The sequence below is a fragment of the Silurus aristotelis genome (assembly GCF_946808225.1).
Source record: "Silurus aristotelis genome assembly, chromosome: 9".
Taxonomy (NCBI): Eukaryota; Metazoa; Chordata; class Actinopteri; order Siluriformes; family Siluridae; genus Silurus; species Silurus aristotelis.
The window spans coordinates 11,194,058-11,215,740 of record NC_139582.1 but is presented as its reverse complement, the minus strand read 5'-3'; the positions used below and the strand labels follow the sequence as shown (position 1 = coordinate 11,215,740).

General features: G+C 39.9%; 1 protein-coding gene across 30 annotated transcripts in view; it reads right to left on the bottom strand.

The window, feature by feature from the left end:
• The window catches only part of tjp1a (tight junction protein 1a), a 103,060-nt gene that overhangs the window by 16,452 nt on the left and 64,925 nt on the right, over positions 1-21,683 (bottom strand). For all 30 annotated transcript variants that reach the window (XM_083550814.1, XM_083550809.1, XM_083550811.1 and 27 more), the window contains 14 exons: positions 19,116-19,172; positions 16,444-16,568; positions 16,257-16,359; positions 15,827-16,097; positions 15,118-15,221; positions 12,684-12,849; positions 12,440-12,575; positions 7,054-7,181; positions 6,760-6,865; positions 5,363-5,513; positions 3,269-3,377; positions 2,427-2,646; positions 2,150-2,334; positions 1,779-1,874 (listed from right to left, as the gene is read on the bottom strand). In XM_083550814.1, coding sequence (XP_083406940.1) covers positions 1,779-1,874; positions 2,150-2,334; positions 2,427-2,646; positions 3,269-3,377; positions 5,363-5,513; positions 6,760-6,865; positions 7,054-7,181; positions 12,440-12,575; positions 12,684-12,849; positions 15,118-15,221; positions 15,827-16,097; positions 16,257-16,359; positions 16,444-16,568; positions 19,116-19,172 — 1,957 coding nt within the window. The remainder of the gene's footprint in view (positions 1-1,778; positions 1,875-2,149; positions 2,335-2,426; positions 2,647-3,268; positions 3,378-5,362; positions 5,514-6,759; positions 6,866-7,053; positions 7,182-12,439; positions 12,576-12,683; positions 12,850-15,117; positions 15,222-15,826; positions 16,098-16,256; positions 16,360-16,443; positions 16,569-19,115; positions 19,173-21,683) is intronic.

Below are 21,683 nucleotides of genomic sequence, written 5' to 3'. Positions count from 1 at the left end.
GTGATTGGTTCAGATCCTAAACGCATTCAGATTAATGAAAGCACAGAAAAACGTGGTTTTACAACTAAATGTGAAATGTGATTATACAGTGCCTTGCAAAAGTATTCGGCCCCCTTGAACCTTGCAACCTTTGGCCACATTTCAGGCTTCAAACATAAAGATATAAAACTGTAATTTTTTGTGAAGAATCAACAACAAGTGGGACACAATCATGAAGTGGAACGAAATGTATTGGATATTTTAAACTTTTTTAACAAATAAAAAACTGAAAAATTGGGCGTGCAAAATTATTCAGCCCCTTAAGTTAATACTTTGTAGCGCCACCTTCTGCTGCGATTACAGCTGTATGTCGCTTGGGGTATGTCTCTATCAGTTTTGCAATCTTTGCCCATTCCTCCTTGCAAAACAGCTCGAGCTCAGTGAGGTTGGATGGAGAGCATTTGTGAACAGCAGTTTTCAGTTCTTTCCACAGATTCTCGATTGGATTCAGGTCTGGACTTTGACTTGGCCATTCTAACACCTGGATATGTTTATTTGTGAATTATTCCATTGTAGATTTTGCTTTATGTTTTGGATCATTGTCTTGTTGGAAGACAAATCTCCGTCCCAGTCTCAGGTCTTTTGCAGACTCCATTAGGTTTTCTTCCAGAATGGTCCTGTATTTGGCTCCATCCATCTTCCCATCAATTTTAGCCATCTTCCCTGTCCCTGCTGAAGAAAAGCAGGCCCAAACCGTGATGCTGCCACCACCATGTTTGACAGTGGGGATGGTGTGTTCAGGGTGATGAGCTGTGTTGCTTTTACTCCAAACCTACATTTTGCATTGTTGCCAAAAAGTTCGATTTTGGTTTCATCTGACCAGAGCACCTTCTTTCACATGTTTCGTGTGTCTCCCAGGTGGCTTGTGGCAAACTTTAAACGACACTTTTTATGGATATCTTTAAGTAATGGCTTTCTTCTTGCCACTCTTCCATAAAGGCCAGATTTGTGCAGTATACGACGGATTGTTGTCCTATGGACAGAGTCTCCCACCTCAGCTGTAGATCTCTGCAGTTCATCCAGAGTGATTATGGGCCTCTTGGCTGCATCTCTGATCAGTCTTCTCCTTGTATGAGCTGAAAATTTAGAGGGATGGCCAGGTCTTGGTAGATTTGCAGTGGTCTGATACTCCTTCCATTTCAATATTATCGCTTGCACAGTGCTCCTTGGGATGTTTAAAGCTTGGGAAATCTTTTTGTATCCAAATCCGGCTTTAAACTTCTCCACAACAGTATCTCGGACCTGCCTGGTGTGTTCCTTGTTCTTCACGATGCTCACTGCGCTTTAAACGGACCTCTGAGACTATTACAGTGCAGATGCATTTATACAGAGACTTGATTACACACATTGGATTCTATTTATCATCATTAGTCATTTAGGTCAACATTGGATCATTCAGAGATCCTCACTGAACTTCTGGAGAGAGTTTGTTTTTTATTTGTTAAAAAAGTTTTAGATATCCAATAAATTTCGTTCCACTTCATGATTGTGTCCCACTTGTTGTTGATTCTTTACAAAAAATTACAGTTTTATATCTTTATGTTTGAAGCTTGAAATGTGGCAAAAGTTCGCAAAGTTCAAGGGGGCCGAATACTTTCGCAAGGCACTGTAGATATTCACAGGTGGGTTATAGAGAGAGAGAAAGAGAGAGAGAGAGAGTGTGTGTGTGTGTGTGTGTGTGTGTGTGTGTGTGTGTGTGTGTGTGTGTGTGTGTGTGTGTGCACTTATGCTAAACTCACTGGCTAGCTCAAACAGATCAGGCACCTCTCTCGCCAGTTTCTCTCGGGCGACGTCGGCGATGGGCCCGAAGACCACGACGGGCCTCAGGAACCCGGCTTGGGGAAGAGAAAAGTGGGAAGAAATTATGTCGCGATCTTCCAGGATTGTGATGCAAACAAATTTTAAGACACTGAGGGATAAATTAACAATTTGCAGAAAATGGGAAAGACCAAAATTCCTAGAAAAATGGGGGAGAAAAACAGTTGGAGCCCACCCTACAGAAATGCACTACAGACATACTCTGTAACCGGATTAAAAATGTTTTTTGAAAGTCGAATATTAGTAGAATGCTAATCACAAAGAGCTTCTGGAGTCTACAGAATCTACACACCTTCCCTCAGGACAACTCTTTCATATGCAGGGAATTTTGTCTGCACTGGCTGAGCGGATATGTCCTCCCGGCTTTTCCTCAGGTTCCTCTTGGAGCTGCGAAGTCCGCGGAACCTCCAGAAATCAGCGCGATCTCCACCCGGTGTTTTGGGAAGAGTGTACTGAACACTGGACAACTGCTCGGCCCTGGAGATGAGACAAAAGTGATTGACGGATCCCACACTTCCAAATTCGCCTAAAACAACGTTACTGTACATGGACTGAGCTGAGGTCCGAACCTGTTCTTGTTGGGGATGATGCCCCTCTCTACCTCCTGGTGGTTTTTGCCGATGCGGATGGCGAGCCAGGAGCCCAGCTTGCCGTTGTATAGTGTGTCCACCACCCGGAAAACTTCACCCTTGTTAAAGCTCAGGCCATATGGAGACTCTTTTTCGTACTCGAAATGGGTGCGAATGTAGAACGAGTCGCCCACGTCAGACTCGACGATCCGCCGGTACACTGCAAAAAAATAAATCAATGAATAAAACACACAAAAACACCCACCAGGTTGTTACAAGACATCGCTGTATTTACATTTTAATTGACTGCATTACATTTGTTCACAAAGATCCTGGTAAGAACCAACACAAGTGATCAGTGATAAGTTATCCTTACTGGTTAAACTGTTAAAGTTATTTAGAAAGACACCTTTACAAAGTGCTTCCTGGATTTTGAACTATTTTCAACAAAACATTTAAGCCAAATGATCCCTTGTTCATTTACAAACATTGTGGCAGGTGAGAAGTTGAACTTGAGCTTGTCTTCACCTACACGTGTTTATAACACACACACACACACACACACACACACACACACACACACACACACACACACACACACACACACACACACACACACAAACACCCGCCCATCCACCCATCCACCCACCCACCCACACCCACCTCCAATGCTGGCTTCAAACATGTTTTAAAGTTTGCTAATCAGTCCATAGAGGGCAAATAAGATGCAAGTTGCTTTCAAATAAACAACTAATATAAATAAACTTTGCTTTTGGATCAAATACTGAAACTCTGTTCAGAACGTTAAGAAAATCTACTGGATCAAAATCGGGTCAACTCACCGTCCTTCTTCCTCTGGGCCAGGATGGTGACCTCTTCTCCCCGGGGCAAGTCCAGCAGAAACAACACTGCCTCCTCACGGATAATGTTGGCAAAGTCGACGTTGTTTACCTGCGAGAGAGAGAGAGAGAGAGAGAGAGAGAGAGAGAGAGAGAGAGAGAGAGAGAGAGAGAACAGAAATTGGTTGTAAATTTTTATACACTGTTTCTTATAGCCAATGAATTGCAAGAACTTCAGCTTCAGCTCCTGGGACATGCTGCCACACACGACAAACTATGTACCTGTAATACATATTCGGGTAAAGGGCGTGCGTTTTTCCTGTAAATATTTACAATACAAAGCATGTTTTACACCTCGTAATTCCTTTGCCACGAGTTGCCAAGTCAACGTCAACACCAATCACCAACATCGATTTATTTCATTTCATATTCTTTTTACTGTTTTGCATATGCTGACTTACATTTTATATAGAATACAGACCTTTTTCAACAGAATTTCACCTGCCAGTATTTTAAATAGTGTTCAAATAAGCAAAATAAGCTTTCATTTTAAGAAGCACAAAAATAAGAGAGTAAAAAACTTTTTTTTTTTTTTTTTTTTTACAATTCATGCAGATGTACAATGATAAATGTGAATAAAATAACATTCAATATTTTAGGATAAAATAAAAAAAAAAGGCATGTGCTTTCAGAACATACATGCATCATTAGATGGATGGATGGATGGATGGATGGATGGATGGATGGATAGCTAGAAAAAAATAGCTTTTTAAAACAAGAGAAATAGGGTAAAGAAAGAAGAATGAGGGAGTAAATGAATTCACAAGTGTGTGGATGGAAACCTGCTGGAAGCCTAAGTGCGTATATGTGTGTGTGTGTGTGTGTGTGTGTGTGTGTGTGTGTGTGTGTGTGTGTGTGTGTGTGTGTGTGTGTGTGTGTGTGTGTGGTTTGCGTGTAAAGCAGGGAAGAGCACTTTTCTGCACAGCATGACATGCTCAGACTCTGTGTAGGTGGTGTTCGCTCACTCTCGACATGTTTTATTAAAAAGTTTTCGGGGATAAACAAGACATAAATGAATCTTTCATTCACAACTAGTGACATCAGTGAGACACCAAGGCATGTCTCGGCTGAACAATAAGTGCTGTTGTGTGTGTGTGTGTGTGTGTGTGTGTGTGTGTGTGTGTGTGTGTGTGTGCGTGTGTGTGTGTGTACACATTAAACAAAAGAGGTTCCAGGACCGGAGGGAACCAGGAGTCGAGTCATAGATGCAGTGTGTAACTCTTACTGCTGTATAAGGGGTCAAACAATGACAATTTTCTAACTAAGTGTGGGAGGCCTGATGCGCTCACACACACACACACACACACACACACACACACACACACACACACACACACACACACACACACACAAACACACTTTCTTACAAGCTGAGACTATTTAATAATACACGTTTTCTACTAGACTGTAAAACTAGCATTATGTGCAACACAAAAAAACAAAAACAATCTGGACACAAAGCTTGCTGTTGTTAGTAATCATGAAAAACAGAAACACATACAGTATCTTTTGTTTGAATGGTTTGGGTCTGAACCAGAAGAGATGCTTTGAATAACTTCACCGGAGTTTATTATAAACTATAGTCTGTACATTGTTGGTCATTAGTAACCTCACTACTCATTATTAATGAACAAAAATGAACACAACTTTTTTATGCAAATGCATCTCTATTTACCATTTTTTTGTAACCACACACAGTCTCTCTCACTCATGATGAACTCGTGTTGTTAAATCTAATGACCTGCATGTAACTGCACTCTCAATGTGCTCCTTTAAATGATCTTTGTTGAATCTTTTTCATGGTACACTTTGGGGCCTTTACATGTAATTGGCTTAGGTTTAATTAATACATCAAAGGAGATAAAAGTGTTTCTTTTTCCTGTGAAAGGAGACTTTTGGGACATACTGCAGATCACCAGTTTATTATTATTATTATTATTATTATTATTACTTTTTTCTTCATTTTTAGCTATAAAAAATAAAACAAATAAACATTTTCAGAGCTTAACTGTGAATAAAAAGTCATCCAGTTCTCACCCTGAGTATCTGATCGCCCTCCTCCAGACCCTCTTTAGCAGCAGGACTGTCCTCCAAAACACCCGCCACGAAGATCCCCACATCATTTCCTCCTGCCAGCCTGAGACCCACACTCTCTCCTTTTCTAAATTTCACCAGCTTCATACTGGGTCTGTATCACACACACACACACACACACACACACACACACACACACACACACACACACGCACACACACACAGGCGCACACACAGGCGCACACACACGCACGCAAACACACCAAACCCTCATTATAATGATTTAAAAACAGTCAACAAGAGTAAGCAATCAGGACTTCAGCATTGTGTTATGTCTGTATTTACTATTCTGATGTTAAGTAAAGGATAAATAAATAAACAAACAAGCATTCTGCTAGCTATCAAGTGAAGAGCAATTATAGTGAGAAACACTGATCAATTTTATAACATTGGTTAAAAAAATTATTGAATTAGCTGCAGTCGTTTTATGTTTTAAGTTTAAAATTTTATGATGAAATATTTAATAAGCCAGAAACAGTAAACCAAAAAGTAAGTAAGAAAAAAGCAAAAAATTAAGGAGGGTGAAGAAAAAGGAGAGAGAGAAAAAAAAAAGCAAATAAAAGATGCAAATAGTAAGAAAAAAATAGATGAATAACGATATGGCAGCAAAAATAAAACAAAAAAGAGAAAGAAGAGAAAAAGATGGCAATTGAAATGAAGCAGAAGAAATAAAAGTAGAAAAAAAGAGAACATATGATGAAGAGAAGGAGGTAAAAAAAGAAAATACAGAGAAGAATAATAAGGTAGAAAAAAAACAGAAAAAGGTGGAAGTGATAAAAGAAAACAGTTAAGTGAAAGATGAAAGTGCAAAATGAACAGAGGGAAAAGTGGAAAAATAAGAGAAAAAATGTGATGGATATGGAGAAGAAGTAAGAAAAAATATAGGTAAAAAAGAAGAAGAGTCCCACAGATTTGGTTTCATGAATTAAATTAATGCTGAAAATTAAATAAATTTCCCCACTGTGGGACAAATAAAGGTATATCTTATCTTAAACCAATCTCACAAACTGATTCATTTCAATTCACTGATTAAACTATTTCATAAAAGCAAATCTGTAACACTCTCACAAATTATTCTACATTCTTCTTTGCCTTGACTTGACTTGCTTTTGAATGATCCCTCAACATCTACTTTACAGTTAAAATGATGTCATTATGCATTTCTGGAAATTTGAGTAAAGCGTGTTTGGGGGAAAAACATGAGTTTGGTCTCTTCTACTGTAGAGACCAGGGTGAGATTTCTGGTCCAATGTTCCATGTGTTAATTGACTCCTTCCACCTGCAGTATGACTTCATAAATATCACAGGCAAAGTGAGTAAGAGAAATAAATGAAAGTTACCGCAGGATGCTGTCATCATGTGCAGCGTTGGGTACGGGGGCATCAGAGGGACTGACGGGCAAATCTACGTCTGGCTGTCCGGGCTGAGCGTATACTGGCTTCGGCTCTGTATACACACACACACACACACACACACACACACACACACACACACACATTCATAGTTTAGAGACTAAAGGATTTTTTTTAGTCTATTGTTACATTTATTGAGAACAGATTGCCGTATGAACATCTATTGTTTGCTCCAACAGCTCCAAATACAGAAACGAAGACCACTAAAAAAGGGCTTCTGACCTGGCAGTGGAGGAATCTGTTTGTCGGTGTCCTCACTGTCAGGGACGAGCAACGCGTCTTCCACCATCTTCACGGGAGTGGACACAACGGGTGGCTTCGAGATCCGTTCCTCATCCCGACTCCTGTGACTGATACACAAAGACACCTTATGTTAATACTGATATTCATCACATATCGAATAAAAAAAAATCTAACAAAACAAAAAAATAAATAGCTGAGTAACAAGGAAGCACATTTCTAAATCAGCTACTATATACTATATATATAATATAAAACATAAAATTATAACATAATAATAAAATTAAATGTAAAAAAACTATACCTTATATAACAATAAAAAATCCGCAGAAAAAAAAATTTAATAAAAAAAAACACGTAAAAACTTGAAAGCAGAAAGAACGAAAACCAAAAAAAAATGAAAGAAGTCTGAATTTGATGAGGACAGATGGACCTGACAATAGATAAGTAGGAAAGTGTGCGTGTGTGTGTGTGTGTGTGGGGGGGGGGGGGGGGGGGCTGTCTGGGAACATACAAGCCAACAATTACACAGCAGTGTGTTGACTGTAGTGCTTCCAGTGCAGAAAAAAAGATTTTGACACACACACACACACACACACACACACACACACACACACACACACACACACACACACACACTAAACACCTGAATTGTTCATGAGTGCAATGAATCTCGTAACAGCTGCCCTGCAGCTCTGATCATTCTTACACAAAATGTCCACTACTTTCTCAGTGCTGAGTGTTAAATCACATGAGGAAAAAAAAATCCAAACACTTTTTCCAGTTGCCTTCTGCAGTTCATCTGGAACTCTGAGATCTGTATAATTGTACTGGCTTTGTCTTATTTTTACCTACATTGGACTGTACACAAAATGGCTGCCATATGCAGTGGTCACTTGCGTTGCTGGTGCTATATCGGGGGAAGCGGTGGTGCCCGTGCTAGTGTGTAAATGTAAATCACACACTCATGGGCACTACAGTGACAGTGGACCAGAAGTGATGAATAAAGTGTGCAACTCTGAACACTAAACCACAACCACGGCCCGCCTGCTGATGCAAATGTGTGAGCGGGAAGTGTGTAATAAACGCTGAGTGACTCTCGTGGACACACACACACACGTACGTGTTAATACATCACAATGCTAGCCGAAACAGATAAACCCACACACTGCTACACTAAGCACTTCTTATTAAACTACAATAACACAAATTCTACATCTAGATCACATTATAAAGCCTATTATCAACTATAAAGTCTACTCCAGTCACTATCAAGTACTTACAAGTAGATGAGTTTCTGCAGAAACAAGCAAATTTGCCTGCGGTGAGACACACGCCGTTACAGTTCGAAAACAAAAAAGACACTTCTACTTCCCTCGCAGCACACTTTAGGTCGTTTATATGAACAAATAAGCTGCAATATACACAGTATGGACAAAATTATCCAGATATCTGATTTTTCCAGCCACATGTGGTTCTTTCCCGAACCACTACCACAAAGTTGAAGGCAGTTGATTGTCTCTGGATGCAGTAGCATCCAATTTTCCCTTCAGACCCAAACCTGTACCAGCATGACAACGTCGGTGTGCACAAAACCAGCTCCATGACGATATGGTTTAAATGGGTTGGTGTGGAAGATCCTGTTGTAGAGCTTTGACCTCAACGCTATTGAACACCAATGGGATGAACTGGAACCCTGACTGCACCCCAGGCCTCCTCACCGTACACCAGCACCTGACAATACTAACAGCTTTGGTGGCTGAATGAACGCAAACCTCCACGGGCACACTCCAAAATCTAGTAGAACTTCTTCCCAGAAGAGTGGAGGTTATTATAAGAGCAAATATGAATTTAATGTGCACTGGGGGGGTTCAAAAAGCACACAGAAATCTTATGGGCAGGTGTCCGCAAACTTTGGAATCAGATTTAAGCGTGTTGACGCACAAAAGGAATTTGGTGACTTTCAAAAGTACAGACATAAATAACACTGCACATTAAGTTCGGACTATATAAGATAAAACAGACAATACAAGTATTCAATAGCAATACAGAGTATATTACAGATCAGTAATGTACATAAAGTGTGAAAGTGCATGGTGGTGCAAATAACAGTATTGTGAACACCTATGATGATGAAGTTTACTTTAGAACTCATGTACAATATACAGCAGCAATAGTGTGTGTAACATATGCTAATGATGTGATGACTGAATGTTCTGGATATGAAGCAGATCAGATAATTTAGTTCAGTTGTTAATGAGGCTGATTGCCTCGGGAAAGAATCTGTTCCTGTGTCCGGCAGTTTTGGTGAACAAAGTTCTGTAGCGCCTGCCAGAAGGGAGGAGCTGAAAGATGTTGTGTCCAAGGTGTGAATTGTCAGTAGTGATTTTTCCTGCTTAGTTTTTGGTTCTTGTATGTTACAAGTCCTGGAGAGTAGGCAGGGGAGCACTAATGATTTTCCTGAAGTCTGTTCCTGTCCCGTGTTCCAAACCAGATGGTGATGAATGTGCACAGGACAGATCTAATGACTGCAACTGTATCAGCAGCTCCTGTGGCAGACCGTACTTCCTTAATTGGCATAGAAAGTACATCCTCTGCTGGGCCTTTTTGAGAACGGAGTTTAAGTTGGACACCCATTTCAGGTCTTATGGTAATTCCTAGAAACATGAAACTCTCCACAAATGACACAGGGCAGTTGGATATTGTGAGAGGGAGTAGTGTTGAGAAGTGTTTCCTGAAGTCCACCATCATCTCTACATTTTTCATTAAGAATCCATATATTTTATCCATATAGTAGGGTTGTAATGGTACACGTATTCGTACCGAGATTGTTAGGTACAGGGCTTTCGGTTCTGTACACGCGTTTTACATGCAGAACATAGTTCAAATCTGAGTTCCCTCAAAAACGTATTAAGTGGCAGACCGCAAATTTGTTTTGTCTTCGCCTCGGACTTTGAGCGCATTTTTTTATTATTATTATCATTATTATTATTAAACTTAAAAACATGCACAACAATTTCTCCTTTTAAGAGAAAATCCTGACAAGTCTCCATATCGACCGAGTGAATGAATGATGAAAGGAATAAAGACATGTAACAGTATGCAAATATTAAAATTAGTAGAACAGTGAAGTAGATCTTTTGTTTAGAAAGTGTAATATTTAAATGTAACACACCCCCACACACTTACATACACATCTGTATTACCCAAATGGGGTCTAACAAATGTAGAATATTGATATTTTTCCATTTAAATTCCATTCCATTTCCATTTAAATACAGAGGTTTGTGTATTTTGAACCACTAAACTCCTACCATACAGTATAACAAATGTTGTTTAAAGTCTATAAAGTAAGTTAGTTCCTGTTATTGCTCCATCACTCGCCTCAGTACATTCTGCAGTGAAAAGGTGCAGTGAAGGATAAAGTCAATTATACATCTCATCCTTCATTCACCAATACGAGCTCAATCTCTTCTATCTGTCTGTATTTGAGTGAAATGGGTTGATGTGATTAGCAACCAGCATGCTTCTCTAACTTGGAGTGGCCACTGGCATCAACAAAACACGCACACAGCTCTCTCACCCCAGGGTTCAGTGCTTATTCACTTTCTCTGTATGGCACACTGATTAGATTTTATTTACAACAAATATCCATGATCACATAGTCCACAAGGATTTCTCTCTCCTCTCCCTCTCTTCTTACCTCCCCATCCCTCCCCTAGGGCCTCATTTGTAAAACATTTGCGTGCACAAGCATACATTTAATCTTAAAACAGTAGTACACCAAAAAAACAATAAAGAGAAAAATAAACAATAAAAAAAAATTATATGCAAAATAAATAAATAATGTAAGCTCTAGCTGCATAATAGATACATTTCCACTAGTGATTGCAGTTCTGTTAAAAGAACGATCTCAGCCATTTTGATCGGTTTAAATGCCAATACGCAAAGTAACTAAATGATGGGCATTAAAAAGGGGTTCCTGCTATATTTGACATTGTGAATGTATTTTTCTCTAGCGATCGCATGAAATCTTTTTATTTTTATTTTTTATTTTAAGTATTTCAAATGCATGTTTTATAAATGCGAAAGCTGATCTTTCTGCTTAAGATGAATCGAGAATTTCAATGAACTAAAAGAGGTATAGAAGCATTAAAGCAAAGCTCCGAGTAGAGTTTAAATTAACGAATTTTAAGTCGATGCTGGAATTGGCATTGAAATGTACTGTATTTATTTTTTCTGTATGTACAGACTTTAGGGTTTATAAGGATTTTATAAGGGTTATAAGGGTTTATAAGAGGTGGTGTGTTTACTAAAAAATTTAATAAAAAAAAATAAAATAAAAAAAAAACACACTGATGTCATGGATGAAGGTGATCATGAAGGTGACATCAGCCTGGTAAACAGAAACTGTACAATCCTCATGTGAATATGGTATAGTTTAATGCAATGCTATTGTGTAAACTGTTTGTTTTGTAACTTCGGGACTTTACATTTATTTATATTTAAATTATCTAGATTGTTCTAGATGTTTACAGTGGTTCCTGATTTCTTTTTTTGTGCATGTTTGTCACACTTCAATGTTTCAGATCATTAAACTGATTTAAATATTAGTAAAAGATAACACAAGTGAACCCAACCTGCAATTTTTAAATGAAGGTTTTTATTATTGAGGGAAACTAAATCCAAAACTACATGGTTTGAAAAAGTGTTTGCCTCCTAAACCTATTAACTGTTTGGGCCACACTTAGCAGCAACAACTGCAATCAAGCGTTTGCAATAACTTGCAATGAGTCTGTTACAGCGCTGTGGAGGAATTTTGGTTCACTCATCTATGCAGAATTGTAATTCAACCACATGTTTTTCAAACAGGGCCATGTAGTTTTGGATTTTGTTTTCCCTCAATAATAAAAACCTTAATTTAAAATCTGTATGTTGTGTTCACTTGTGTTATATTTTACTAATATTTAAATTAGTTTAATGATCTGAAACATGCAAAAAAAAAGTGTGACAAACATGGACAAAAATAAGTTAGAACCTTTTCACACCATCTTTACAACTAAAGAAAATTTATATTTTTTCAAAGCATGGTTGTCAACTTGCAATCTGCAATTATCCTCAAAACAATACAATTGTTGATTTACAATTTATACCTTGCATACCTATTTTTTTCTAAATTTTTTTTTTTTTTACATAAAGAATGTGGCTATGTTGCTTTGGCATTGTTAAAGTACACTTTTATACATAAATACTTTTGAATTTAAATTAGGGTTCTATATAGTTATAATAAGCTAGACATTAATCGTGGGGGAAAAAGTCTGATTATTTGATTACCAAAATAATCCCTAGTTGCAGCCCTAGTGTTTACCTTCCGTTGCTGATCAGTTGAGGCGACTGGCCGGAGATATCGGATGGATCAGATCGCTTGTCTGGTGATCGAGAGTGGCTGTTACGCAGCTGTTCGTGGGAATGATCGGATGTGAGGGAATGAATTTCTGAAATATCTGTCAGAACAAAAATGAACACGCAATTAAAAATTTCTCAAAATAAGACAAACAAACGATCACCAAAACAAGAGCAGACATAACAGAATTTATCCACGGTGTCCTCACCGTCTCGTTCGGAGTTGCCTGAAGGAAGGCTGTCGTCTACATCGGGAACGTTGAGGAGCGTGGCTCTCTCGTCTCGCTGCACCACCATCTTCAGCTTGCCTTTCGAGCGCTCGATCAGTTTCTTAGCGTCTGTCAGGGACAGGTTCTCCGTCACGGTGCCATTGATCTACACAGAGTATGTAGGTGAGTGAGTGTGGTCGCGTTAGTGTGGATCGTTGTTGGTTCGTGATCAAGAAGTTTGAGAGGTTTCAACTCGGTACACAACCGCATTGCGAGCCCTCCAAGGTAAATACGGGCAACTTCGCCAACTTGTACAGAGTAAACTTGGCGCTATATTGAATTCTCCCCCAGTAGGAGTAGGGGATACTGAGGCATATGGTAACTTTGCACTCTCAGTACATGCTCTTGTGGGCATGCTTCGCACCTGAGAGGGTGAGAATGGTTACAAACTGAAATGTGGTTTACATGTGGACAGAGTAAGTCCAACTGCAAGCTGGTTACTGTGAATGGTTTGTCTTATAGCAGTATATTAATCTGCCAAAACATACACTTTAACTGACGCAAAGCTGATCGATCTAATAAAGTCGCAAGCTACGCACATCTAACGTCAAAAGCTTTGCCAGTTTAAAGGAAAGGAAAGAAGAATCCCAATCAGCCGTCATTTTCGGTTTACTACAATACCAGTAGTAGTTCTGTGAAGACCACCTTGTACCCCACAAACTCGCAGTGCCGTCTCTTTAAAGCCCACAGGCAAGCCTAAAACCTATTTCCCATATTGTGACACCCGCAAGCATGATCTCATCTTGTGCCCAAAATTCAAAAGACAAAAAGCCTGTTGTCGTTGTGGACGTAGAGACAAACGTGAGGCTTGTACGCACAAGAAGCCCTATAAAATATGTCAAAAAGCAGCATCTCACTGTACTGCGTGAAGTAAACAAACAGAGGCCCACCATGGTCCTTTTGGTTAATACTCCCCCACGACACTATATACTTCGACAGCCTTAACCGTCCTCAAAAAGTTATGTTAATGAGTCAAAGTGCTTCTGCATATAACTGAACACTAACTCGAGGCCTTGGCTCTGTGGATGGTGGTTCAGAACGGACTATTATCCTTTCACAAGAACTTTCGCAGAATCCCTTCACAAGAAGGAACCAGAACTCTGTGGCATGAGATTGCTCACCTGAAAGGAGCATGTGAAAAATGATTGACATCTGAGGTAGCAGATTCTTCTACTGAATCTGAAGCATCTCTCATCGCTTAGTCTTCCACAATAACAAAGCAAGGCTCGTTTTCTAATTGTGCCACATATGCACTACAAAGAGATGTGAAGGACCACAGAGAAGATTACGAAGATGTTCAGAACGCTGTTCTATGTAGATATCCGCTTGCAGAGTTTGAACTTCTGGGCAGAGAAAGCCTGTAATCTCATTGACAGTCTGCTTTCTTTAGGTGGATTTGATATCCGGCAGTGAGCCAGTAATGTGCCCTCTGTTGTAGAACACCTTCCGATTGAAGCCGGAGCAACCAGCACATGATTCAGTCTTACTAACCGCCTTGGATACAAACATCGTCAAGTTAAACTTGTTGTTGAAATATGTACGAGGTGCTGGCTACACAATACGACCCACTGCCGAACTTGTTGTCTTTAGTGTGAAGATAAGCGACAGAACCATGTGCCCATTCTGAGGCATCACAAAAGATATGAATTGTTCTCTTGGTGCATTCTGTGTCAGCACATGGTGGTATGTCCCAAGCTTGCCATTGTACTAACACGCTTCTTTAGGTGTACATCGCATAAGTCAATCTTAAGTTTCCAGAGGTCTTTGGATCAGTATTTTCGCTGTGGTGGTAAAGGGTATAAGATATCCGAGAGGGTCGTATAGTGTAGCCAGCACCTTGTACACATTTCGCACTGCAGGTTCAGAGTAATCAATTTAACGACGTTTGTTTCCAAGCCAGTCAGTAAGACAAATCCACAAAAGAGAGAGAGAGAGAGAGAGAGAGAGAGAGAGAGAGAGAGAGAGAGAGAGAGAGAGAGAGAGATGTGAATTGCACATCACCTTCTATTCCTAACCAGGAATTTAATGGACAAGATGATTAGAAGGAGATTTATTGATTTATTTATTTTCCCCATAAAATTCCTGGTTAGGATTAGAAAGTGATGTGCAATTCACATCTCTCTCTCTCTCTCTCTCTCTCTCTCTCTCTCTCTCTCTCTCTCTCTCTCAAATATACTGTATATCTTTGTCCCTTTCACTGTCTCCTATTTTTTATTGTCTCTTATTCGTCACATGTTCTGTTTTCCCAGACTCTCTCACTCTTTTCTTTCTGTGATTGTGCCTCTCTGTCCATCTTTCTCTGTGTCTCTTTCCCTTAACAGCTCAGTCTCCCTCCATCATACCCATACACTCCCTCCCTTCCTCCAGATTTTACCTTCAGCACAACGTCTCCCTCCTGTATGTTCCCGTCTCGAGCTGCCAGGCTTTCAGGTGTGATGTCCTTCACAAAAATGTGGCTGGCCAATCTCAGGCCGTATTCTGTCATGTCCAACACACACACACACACAAACACACACACACACACACACACACACACGATTACAAACACATTCTCAGACTCCCAGAATGAACAACTAAGTGACAAGATGTAAGATAAAGCAGCCTGTGTCCTCCTTCTACATGTAACCAAGTAAGCAAAACATTCCAATCATAGCCCGTCCTTTATATAAACATCAACATGCATTTTAACTATGAAAACACACACACAGGAATTGTATGAAGGCTATTATCAAAGAAACTTCTTTCATTAATATTTTCATTAATAAATAAACAAACAGGAAATGCGTTTTAGATGATCTTTTTTTTTTATTATGTAAATATAAAAAAAAAAATATTAAATATTAGGAAAGAAATATATAAATATAAAATCCTTATACAATATCAAGTGATAAAATATTCATTGTTTTTATTTTTGCTCGTTTCCAAATGCTGATTTTTAGACGTTACAAAAAAGGAAAATGTGTGTGTGTGTGTGTGTGTGTGTGTGTATTTCTGATAACTAATTAAACACATTACACATTTTCTGAATAGTTTATATAATTGTTTACTGTGTTCGTTATGGACACGCTCGGTTCCTCGCTCACCTTCGCTCTTGCGTGATTTGACCAGTGTGACGTTGGCGGGTCGTGGCTGGACGCTGGAGGTCACCGAGCGTCTGTCGGAGCGAGGGGACACGCTCTGTTCCCTCCTTCCCAGGCTGGCACTCCGATCGTTGCGTCTGCTCGTCCCTGCACTGGCTCCGGCTCCTGGCCTCGCAAGTTCTTCGTCCTCTGTATCCTCCTCACGCTCGGACATGGTCTCCCTGTCTCCTGCTCGAGCCGCCGGGATCTGGACTTTACGTTTACGGCGAATGGTCTGTCACAGAGATTATAATCGATAGTAAGTGTTGCAAAATCATTCAAATCAGTAGCTCAGATATCGATTGTAAAACGCAATAAAGCTACTATTATACATAGAACAACGTATAAAGTATAGATTAAACATGACAAGTTCGTGTTATCTGGGAAGACGCACAATTTTGGCATTTTTGCCGCTCTTCCTGAGCTGCTGAACGGCGTAGGCGTGTTCCACGTTATCCATCGAGACCGCGTTCACCATCACCACTCGGTCGTTCTCACTGTGGAGCAAATACACACGGGGGATTATTTTACAGCAATCTGTGATGCTGATGGATTGGCAAAGGAATTAGTGAGCGACTCACTGCAGAAGCCCTTCTGCTGGACCTCCTTTCAGAACATCAGAGATGACAATGGAGGTCTCACCGCTCTGGAAATGAGGGTTATCTCGTCCTCCAGAGATGGCGATGCCGAATCCAAATCCTGGAGCCTGCAAACAATAAATGTACAAATCAAAAATTGTGAAGAGTGTAATAGTAGGAGCAAGTAAAGAATATGAGTGGCTAAAGTTTTAATAAAACAAAGGATGAAACTCTTGTTAACTCAATGATCGCATTTTATTTCTTTATTGACAAAACATGAAAGCACCCCTTTAGCATGTCTTTTAAGCAGCTGAAATCCTTCTTGTCTTTTTCCTTTCAAGTTTTCTTCTTCATTTCATCTCAAAAAGATTCAATCATCGCCACTGACTTGTTTATTAGAGATAAAAGTATAAAGACTAATTTAGGAATAACATTTTTATATCCGTAATGTATTTATATCTGTGAAGCTGTTCGAGGACAAGGTTTATTATCAAAAGCGCAAAACAAAAAACATTGAATTTAAAGATTCTAACAGGAGATTTGCGAGATGGAATAAATATTTTGTGTTTGATCGTTTCATTGAATGTTACTAATCACTATGCTTAGTTATTATTATGCATATTTTGAATGGCAGTGTTGAGTTTGGCTGCTTATGAAAGAAGTGTATATTGTATAGTAACAGAGAAAAATAAACAAACATTACAAATGTAGTAAAATTGGGCAGTGTGTCATCACTTTTATCACTTTCTTAGAAAAATGGCAGAAATATTTATAAACTGAATCTGAATCACACGGGGGTTTGCACAAGTTTCTGCGCTGACTACAAAGACGGCACATTTTTCATAACGCAACAACACTTCAACCAGTGTTTACACACACATTAACTCACACACACGTGCATGGTACAGAGAGTTCTTGGCACTGGTTAACAATCTCACAGTCTGACACGGGCGAGTAGTTTACTCACTGACACACACACACACACACACACACACACACACACACACACACACACACACACACACACACACACACACTAAATGCCCTCATTTTGAAGACAGCGTAATGTAATTACATTTACCTCTGACCTTCTGACCTCTGAACTTCAAATTATGTTCATTTTGTGGTTAGATATTTGGTATTTCTAGTGGAACATCTACATCTAGTGGAACATCTTCCCAGAAGAGTGGAAGATGATATAACAGCCAATGGGGATACATACTAATATTACAGTCAGGTGTCCAGAAACTTTTGTCCACAAAGTATCACCGTTTTGGCTCCCAGCTACTGAACAGTATCACTTCTAATCCTAGCGATAGATACACCCCCACCCCCACCTCCTCAGGCTTCTCGATCATGTCCCTGACATGTCCTTCATTGTCGAGTCTTAGACTCAATACGTGATTACATTTTTTTTTTAAATAACCTTGCTGAAAGTGATTAAGGACTTCATCCTACTCCTGCTGTCTGAGACCTAAAGATCTCCGGTGCAGCACTAATCAAATGACTGACCTGATACAAAGTTCCCATTTCTCAGACTTTTTGATGATCTATGGTTCACTATATCCGTTTGTGAACATGCAATATTCACAACATCTAGGAAACCTGTAGTGTGTCATATTTTATAATAAATATAAGCCCCCTGCTCTACTTTGAGCACAATTTTAAATCTGTACAGCCGAAAGTATGTGCACCCCGCACCCATTGTAACCCTTACGCGCTTGCTCAACATCCCGTTTGAGATTTATTCTCCTTTTTGCTGGCAAGAACAAATTTAAGTCTTCGGGAAAATCTTTCCGTGAAATTTTGGAGCATGGCTGTGAGGATTTGTGGAGCCCATGTGGGAAATCAAGCTGCTTAGGTTCTTACGGAAACTGTAATGCTACAGTATAAAAAATTCAATTAAATAAACCATCCTATACAAATGGAAAAACTACATATAGAAAGAAGTACATACAGGTATGATCGTTAGATGTGTAGAAAAACTGTACATATACAAAATTTGGCAGATGCCCTTACAACTGATCCTTGGAGGGTTAAGAGCCTTGCTGAAAGGTCCAGCAGTGACATGCTTTGAACTTTCCAATCCAAATTCAAATGCCTTGACCACTGAGATACTACCCCTTAGGTAAATACTGTCATGTACTTCATCATTAGAGGTCTATAGCAGTTAGAGCAGATGGAACGTAATCAGTACAGGATCATCCTCTTCCCTTACATCACACGTACATACATTACATACATTATTTCTTACTTAGCATTCCAGGAATTAACAAATTATACGTTTCCTCAGAATCTGTGCGTACCTAGCAAAGGAACTGTAGTGATGATGACTAGAGATTACACAGAGCACCTCTGCATTTCTCTCTCTCTCTCTCTCTCTCTCTCTCTCTCTCTCTCTCTCTCTCTCTCTCCCTCTCTCTCTCTCTCTCTCTCTCTCTCTCTCTCTCTCTCTCTCTCTCTCCTCTCCCTCTCCCTCTCCCTCTCTCAACATGGTCGAATACAGGAAGAGGAAAAGGAGCGGAACGGAGCGATTCCCCCGCCCCCAAACACGCACTTCCTGCCTTCTTTTCCGAGACATGAGTGCTATTGTGATCCATGCCCAGACTTTCAGCAGCTGGACTACACACACAGAGCATCATGCTAGGAGGGATTAGCCGATGATGTTCACTCACCCTGTGAAGAGTCACTGTGTGCTGCTCCCAGATAACAGTTTCCTCCATCGCTGCACTCTGTAACACATAAAACATTTATTTTTACAAATCAGATGCTCACTTAAATTATATATAGCCAGTGTATGTGCTCAAAGCTGATTTACAGTTAAGATCATTACATCACATCTGATATCATGAAATGATTTTCTAATTGAAGAAATGATCTTAAACCACAACTGGATTAGTGACTCGCAGTGAGTAAAATCAGTGCCATGACCTTTCTCCATTCTATTACATAATTACAGAAATACAGGGGAACCTTTGATTGCGAGTAACGTGCACAGATGCGCTCATCCGAGGTTACATTATTTTCAATGGGAAAATTGACTTTGCGCTTTTTCCGGAACGAATTAAGCATCGAAGGTTCCACTGTACATCGACCAACAATTTGAAGGAAACTGTACAATTGAGACAATGGGTTTGAATATATTAATGCAGCTGTGCAACCTTCTTTGTTTTATTATTATTATTATATACCTAATGCCCCTGTCTCTTTGTCTAGAAATGCATTTGTTTATTCCTGATCTTCCTCTTCTTTAGGCTGCTCCCATTAGGGGTCGCCACAGCGGATCATCCGTCTCCATACCACTCTGTCCTCTATATCTGCCTCTTTCAAACCAACTACTTGCATGTCTTCCCTCACCACATCCATAAACCTCCTCCTTGGTCTTCCACTTTTCCTCCTTCCTGGTGGCTCCATCCTCAGCATTCTTCTACCGATATAACTCATGTCCCTCCTCTGCACATGTCCAAACCAGCTCAATCTCGCTTCTCTCACCTTGTCCCCAAAACACCTCACATGTTTAATCCTGTCCATCGTCGTCACTCCCAACGAAAACCTCAACATCTTCATCTCTGCTACCTCCAGCTGCACCTCCTGTATTTTACTCAATGCCACTGTCTCTAAACCAGACAACATCGCAGGTCTCACCACAGTCCTATAAACTTTTCCTTTTACTCTTGCAGATACTCTTTTATCACAAATCACTCCTGCTATCACTCTTCTCCACCCACTCCACCCTGCCTGCACTCTTTTCTTTACTTCCCTAACACACTCTCCATTACTTTGCACTGTTGAGTCCAGGTACCTGAACTCCTCCACCTTCTCCACCTCTTCTCCCTGCAACCTCACAGCTTCACTGCCCTCCATCTCATTCACACACATGTACTCTGTCTTACTCCTATTGACTTTCACTCCCATTCTCTTCAGTGCATACCTCCACCTCTCCAGGCTCTTCTTCACCTGCTCCCTACTCTCACAACAAATCACAATATCATCTGCAAACATCATAATCCACAGAGACTCCTGTCTGACCTCATCTGTCAACCTCATCTTGATAAATGTTTACATTTGTGGGTATTTGTCATTTTTATTGTATATTATGCATCTAGTGCATTACCTTATCCTTTAAAAGAATATGAGGGCTGTCGATCAAACCCTACACCGGCTCAAATATTGGTTATTTTATTCTTATACGTGGAAGGTAATGATAAAATGAGATAAAACTGCACAACTCTACATCCACTCTTTTGAAGTCTTCTGCCAAAGTGAAAATGTGATCAGACAGAATTGTAACCAGGCACAAAGCAGTAATGAGCTTCCTGTTTCAGATAAGACTTTTAATATAGGCAAAAGCTTGTAATGGGCGAAATGATGAAATGAACAGATGAAAGGCTTAGAGAGTATGAAAGCAGGTTTGAAATCCTCCTGAGTGATCTGAGGACAGCCCAAACCATTATTCTAAAAGACTTCTCTTGCCACCGCTATTTTATACATCAAACCTTGTGGCATCTATGCCTTTTTCACGTACTTATAATTTCCCAATTGCCCCCCCCCCCCCCGCCCCCCCCCCAAAAAAAAAAAAGAAAAGAAAATATCTACTACAATAATGGCTGTCATGGCAGGAAATCCCAATAAATGGAGCTGTATTATGTATCAGAGGCACGGTGGTGACCTGTCTACAGGATTGGTTCCTCCTGCATGTGGTCTGCTAAATCAGACACTAAAGTAAAACAACTAGCAAAAATAAATTACTCATTTAAAGGTCATTGGAAGCCATCGATCTGCTGTAGCAGCTTGTTTTGCACTGGCACTTGCACTCTGCACGCTTATACTTTGCTCTCCATTCTTTAGATTCACTTTCACCACTTTTATATTTTCTATGACGTGGACCATCTAGCAGCTCTTTGGGTGCTGACAAGATCAGCCCAGATGTGTTGACCCCGAGTCAATTCAGAGAGCAGTCTTTACGATTGAGTGTTCATCGCCAAGAGGTAAAATATGACCACTGGGCACCACTGCCATCGTCGAAATTCTTTGTTCATGATCCTGAATTTCTGGAAATCTTCCGGAAACTTTCCATGGGAACTTATTTGAACATTTGTTTGGTCATAAGCTGACATGAATGCAAATTAGTACCGATTAAAAAATAAATAGATAAATAAACAAGCATTTCCTTGTTGACTGATTTATTTGTTAGTATACTTTTGTTGCACAACAGCTTACACACAGCACAAGGGAGTTTCAAA